Source organism: Ochlerotatus camptorhynchus, unplaced genomic scaffold, assembly GCF_037179485.1.
Source record: "Ochlerotatus camptorhynchus isolate MF236.1 unplaced genomic scaffold, CSIRO-AGI_Acam_v1.1 ptg000232l, whole genome shotgun sequence".
NCBI classification, from domain to species: domain Eukaryota; kingdom Metazoa; phylum Arthropoda; class Insecta; order Diptera; family Culicidae; genus Ochlerotatus; species Ochlerotatus camptorhynchus.
Window position 1 is genome coordinate 5,414,059 of NW_027040722.1, and position 4,874 is coordinate 5,418,932.

Sequence of the window (4,874 nt, forward strand, 5' to 3'; positions counted from 1 at the left end):
GGATTTGTTTGTTTTGAAAGTGGTCTTAACTTTACATTTTTCGACGGCTGTTGAAGAAGAAGATGCGAACTTTCCGAAAAATTACGTGCACTTTAGTTACATTTGTCAACTGTTGTTGACTCAAATCAATCATGATAACTCGAGCTGCGCAAGTTCATCTGCGAATAATTTCGACACCGCCACACTCAGCCAAATAGAATTGCCGCAATGCAATGATAATATCATATCCTAATGAACGTATTTATTTAATGGCAATCCTTGGCACAAAGCACCACAGTTGAATGTCGCGCGTATGTAGATCATTTGACAGTGGTTGTATAACAAATAATGGCAGTTTCATGAGACTTTCACGGCGACGGCGTTATGTTGCTGTGTAGGATGCCAGTGGACTGTATGCTCATAACTTTCCTCGGGTTGTGATTTTTCGGATAGGTGCCCGCTCCCCCTCTGGGATTGGGCCACGGATGGACAACGCCGATGGTTGCCTTCTCGGTGGAGGCAGGTCTGGTGACTGGCTGCCTCGGAAGCTTCACGCTTCCTCTCTGGGATGCCTCGCAAGGCTGGCGGAACGATGGATCTCCAAGGTGGCCACGGTTGGCCGGAAAATTCAAAAACATAAACTCTTATTGGCTCTGAAAAGAGCCGGTTGGTTGTGGTCGTGGCAAATGGAAAGGGAGCAAGTATCGGAGCAGAACATATAGGCACACACACTTCTTTACTTGTTCATGTTGTTGTTATTTCACTTTTTCTTCTACATTGATTTCTCTTCGTTTCTACACACTAACACTAGTACGCCGTCCGGGAATCGGGCCCTGCCGATTGGAACCGAACGACGATGACTGCTGCTGCTATTGTTGTTATTTGCTGCGCCGCGCCAAGCTGTCGCCGACCGACTGCTACTGCTCGGGTCAGGTCGATCTCGCGGCCGACTGCTGCTGCTGCTGCTGGCGATTCGTTTGCTTCTTCGGGTTGTCTCTTCGGCTCGATGTTTACTCTTTCGTGACTTGCGTAAAACTGCGTACCTGAGCGCACAGCAGCGCGTGTTTTTATATCTGCGTTGGTTCGGCTGCTGCGCTCTGATTGGTGGTCTTCGTGGCTGTCGGAAATTCCTCCTCTTCTTCAAACTTCAGCCCGCTGCCGGTGCACGGACTGAACATTCTCCCCCCGGGAAGTGTGCTCACCGCAACGTTTGGATCAGATGGAGTGAGGTTGTCAAGTATTGGTAATGGTGCTAATTTATGAATTGCTCGCTTATAGGTACCAGATTTCGTTTTAACGTCCACGACTCTAACTAAACCGTCCGCTCCAGGGTACACTGAAACTACACGGCCTAACTTCCAGTTTTGGGGAGGGATATTCTCTTCCTTCAACAAAACGACTAGACCAGGTTTAACATTTACTCGCTTTTGCGTCCACTTGCCTCGAACTTGTAGCTCTGTCAAATATTCCTTGGACCATCTGGTCCAAAATTGTTCACGCAGTTGTTGGACGTATTGCCATCGAGACAAACGGTTGGTTGGGATTTGGGTATATGACGGTTCCGGAACAGCATGGAGTGGACGTCCAATCATCAGGTGAGCAGGGGTTAATGCTTCAGGATCTTGAGGGTCGTTGGAGTGGGCGTACAAGGGCCTGGAGTTTAGGATCGCTTCAACTTGGCATAAGAGAGTGTAAAGCTCGAAAATTGTTAGAGATGCAGCTTGGTAGACCTTCTTCAGGACAGACTTTACGCTCTTCACCCCTGCCTCCCAGAGGCCACCAAAGTGGGGGGACCTAGGGGGAATGGTTCTCCAGGCAATCTCCTTCGTTTGGCACAACTCGAATAGTTTCTTCTGGGTAGCTTCGGTCTGGAACATCACGTAGAGCTCATGCAACTCTGATTTGGCCCCAATAAAATTGGTACCGTTGTCGCTGTACACTGTGTGTGGAGTACCCTTTCGCGACACAAACCGCTGGAATGCCGCCAAGAACGCCTCGGTTGAAAGATTCTCCACTGCCTCAAGGTGAATGGCTTTGGTCACCATGCACACGAAAATGCAAATGTAACTCTTAACAGGTGTAGCCTTCCGAGCCGTCTGCTTCACAAAGATAGGTCCTGCATAATCGACTCCTACTTGTGCGAAAACTGGTTCTTCGTTTACTCTGTAGGACGGAAGATCTCCCATCTGCTGATCGATCGTAGTTGGGCTGAGTCGGAAGCAATGGACGCAATTTCTAACAACTTTACGAACGGTCGACTTTGCGTTCAGCAACCAAAATTGCTGCCTCAGGATGGTAATCACGCTGGAGACACCCACGTGCATGTTCTCACGATGAGTTGCCACAAGTAGGCTCCGAATTACTGGACTCTTGTCAGGTAAAATCAGCTGGTGTTTGGTTTTATAGGGCAGTTGAGCGTGTCGAATTCTTCCACCCACTCGTAGTAAGCCGTTATCCAGAAAAGGATTCAAGCTGACAAGTCGATGATTGTTTTCACCTGCCTTGATTTTGTCTATTTCACGGGAAAATTCCTGCTCCTGGACGGCACCAACAATCTTCATCATTGCTCCTCGGAGCTCGGGAATGGTTGGATAAGGTGTAATAACTCGATCTTCCTTTTTCTTTCGACAGTTGGACAGAAACCGCAGAACATACGCCACAATCCGCTGCGTTTTACGAAAGGACTCGAACTTCGTCAGAACCGGAAACTCGTCGAACTTCATCACGATGTGGACTGACACTGTTGGCTTCATTTCTGGAATCTCGTCGTCACTCGGAAGGTCTGGAACTTCAGCTTCGTACAGCACCGAGCGAAGGAAGCTCGGCCCATTCCACCACATGTCATTCCTAGCCAGTTCAGTGGAAGATTGTCCTCGAGACACTGTATCAGCAGGGTTTGCTGACGTGCGAACATATCTCCATACAAATTGATCATGAGAAACAATCTCTGCCACTCGATTGCGTACAAACTCCGTGAGACTACTGGGTGGTTTGCGCAACCATGCTAAAACCACTTGGCTATCCGTCCATAAGTTGGTCGATGTGAACTTCATCTTCAAAGTTTCTTGGATTTTATTGATCAACCGGCAAAGAAGAAGTGCTGCTAACAATTCCAGTCTAGGAATAGTCACAGGAGAAATGGGTGCTATCTTGGACTTGCTGGAAATTAACTTCATAGTGGCGGTACCGTTGGAATAGAGGGATCGGATATATACACAAGCACCATATGCTTTTTTGGATGCGTCTGCAAATCCATGCAGCTCATACGCCACAGCTTCTGGAGAAACAACAAGCCTTGGGATTCTGATTTGCTCGGCAATTGGCAACGCCTCAATGAACGACTTGTACTCGGCACAAAGATCGCTGTCTAACTTGTCATCCCACGCAAGCTTGCTAATCCACAGACGTTGCATAAGGATCTTTGCTATTACTACTACGGGAGAAATCAATCCGAGGGGATCATACACTTTCGCAATGGTGGATAGAACTTGCCGCTTGGTAGGAATTTCAATGCTTGCAGGCGGACTGGCTAGGAAAACGAACTCATCGGTAGTGGGATTCCACAGCAATCCTAATGTTTTTATGACGTTATTGGCACCACTGTCACCGATATCTACAAACGTGTCTCTATCTTCGGGTGGAATGGGAACAAGAAGACGCTCATCGTTGGAAGACCACTTATGAAGATGCATGCCTCCGGACTGGAGCAATGCATTCAGCTGATATTGGGTTTCCTCAGCTTCCTGGAAATCGTTGGAACCAAACAGTGCGTTGTCGACGTAACAATTTTCCTCAATCACACGAGCTGCCAATGGAAATTTCTTCTTCTCATCTCGGGCCAACTGGAGGAGCGCCCTTGCGGCTAGAAATGGGGCCGTGGCGGTCCCATAGGTAACGGTGGTTAGTTCTAATACTCGAAGCTTTTGGGTAGGTGATGTTCGCCAGAAAATACGTTGCATCGGAGTGTGGATCCGGTCCACCAAAAACTGACGGTACATTTTACCAACATCTGCGCTGAAGACGTAGCAGAGCGTGCGGAATCGGAGAATTATCGTTTCTATATCAGCTTGCACAGTGGGCCCTACCATCATCACATCGTTAAGGGAATATCCATGGACCTTGGCAGAGGCATCAAATACTACGCGACATTTGGTTGTCGAGTTGGAAGGGCGAAGAACGGCGTGGTGGGGCAGGTACCATTTTCTCAAACCGGGCGGATCGTTGGACTCCTGGACCTCCTGGCAATGGTTGAGCGACTCGTACTCCTCGATGAATGCATCGTACTGGGCTTTCAGATCAGGGTTGCGAGCTAACTTTGCTTCAAGGAGATAGAACCTTCGTAATGCCAAAAAACGAGAATCAGCTAGCTGCTCAACGCTGTCCTTCAACGGTAGTTGGACCACGTAACGACCGGTTTCGTCACGACGGTGGGTTGCCAAGAAATGTTGTTCGCACTTTTCCATGTCGGTGGTCGGAACGAGCTCAGGGGCGACACTCTCTATTTCCCAGAATTTTTGCACAAGTTTGTTGACAGGATCGGTGGACACGGTGAGCGATCGAAGAACTATTTCAGACCTCAGACCTTCACAGTAATTACCCCCTACCAGCCAACCGAAGTGGGAATCATGAAGTCCGGGAAGATCGTCAGACAACTTCATGTAACCTGATTTCATAATGTCGTAGAAATGATCCATGCCAATGAGCATGTCGATGGCGTTTGCTCTGTGGAAGGTTGGATCTGCGAGTTGGATACCCTCAGGGATGTTCCAAGTGTCGATGTTGATTGTGAAGGAAGGAAGTGGGCCAGTTATTTTGGGTGATACGAGGCAAGACAGTGATAAGATAAAGTTATTGCATCTGGAGCGAACTTGGACGGTACCCATTTGTTTAACAGT

General features: G+C 48.3%; 1 protein-coding gene across 1 annotated transcript; it reads right to left on the reverse strand.

Annotated features, from left to right (window-relative positions):
* Positions 1 to 1,639: 1,639 nt before the first annotated feature.
* LOC135704271 (uncharacterized) lies at positions 1,640 to 2,819 on the reverse strand. The gene is made up of 2 exons (XM_065225735.1): positions 1,731 to 2,819; positions 1,640 to 1,654 (listed from the first exon to the last, which is right to left on the reverse strand). The coding sequence occupies exons 1-2, from the start codon at positions 2,817 to 2,819 to the stop codon at positions 1,640 to 1,642; spliced, it is 1,104 nt and encodes a 367-aa protein (XP_065081807.1).
* Positions 2,820 to 4,874: the final 2,055 nt, after the last annotated feature.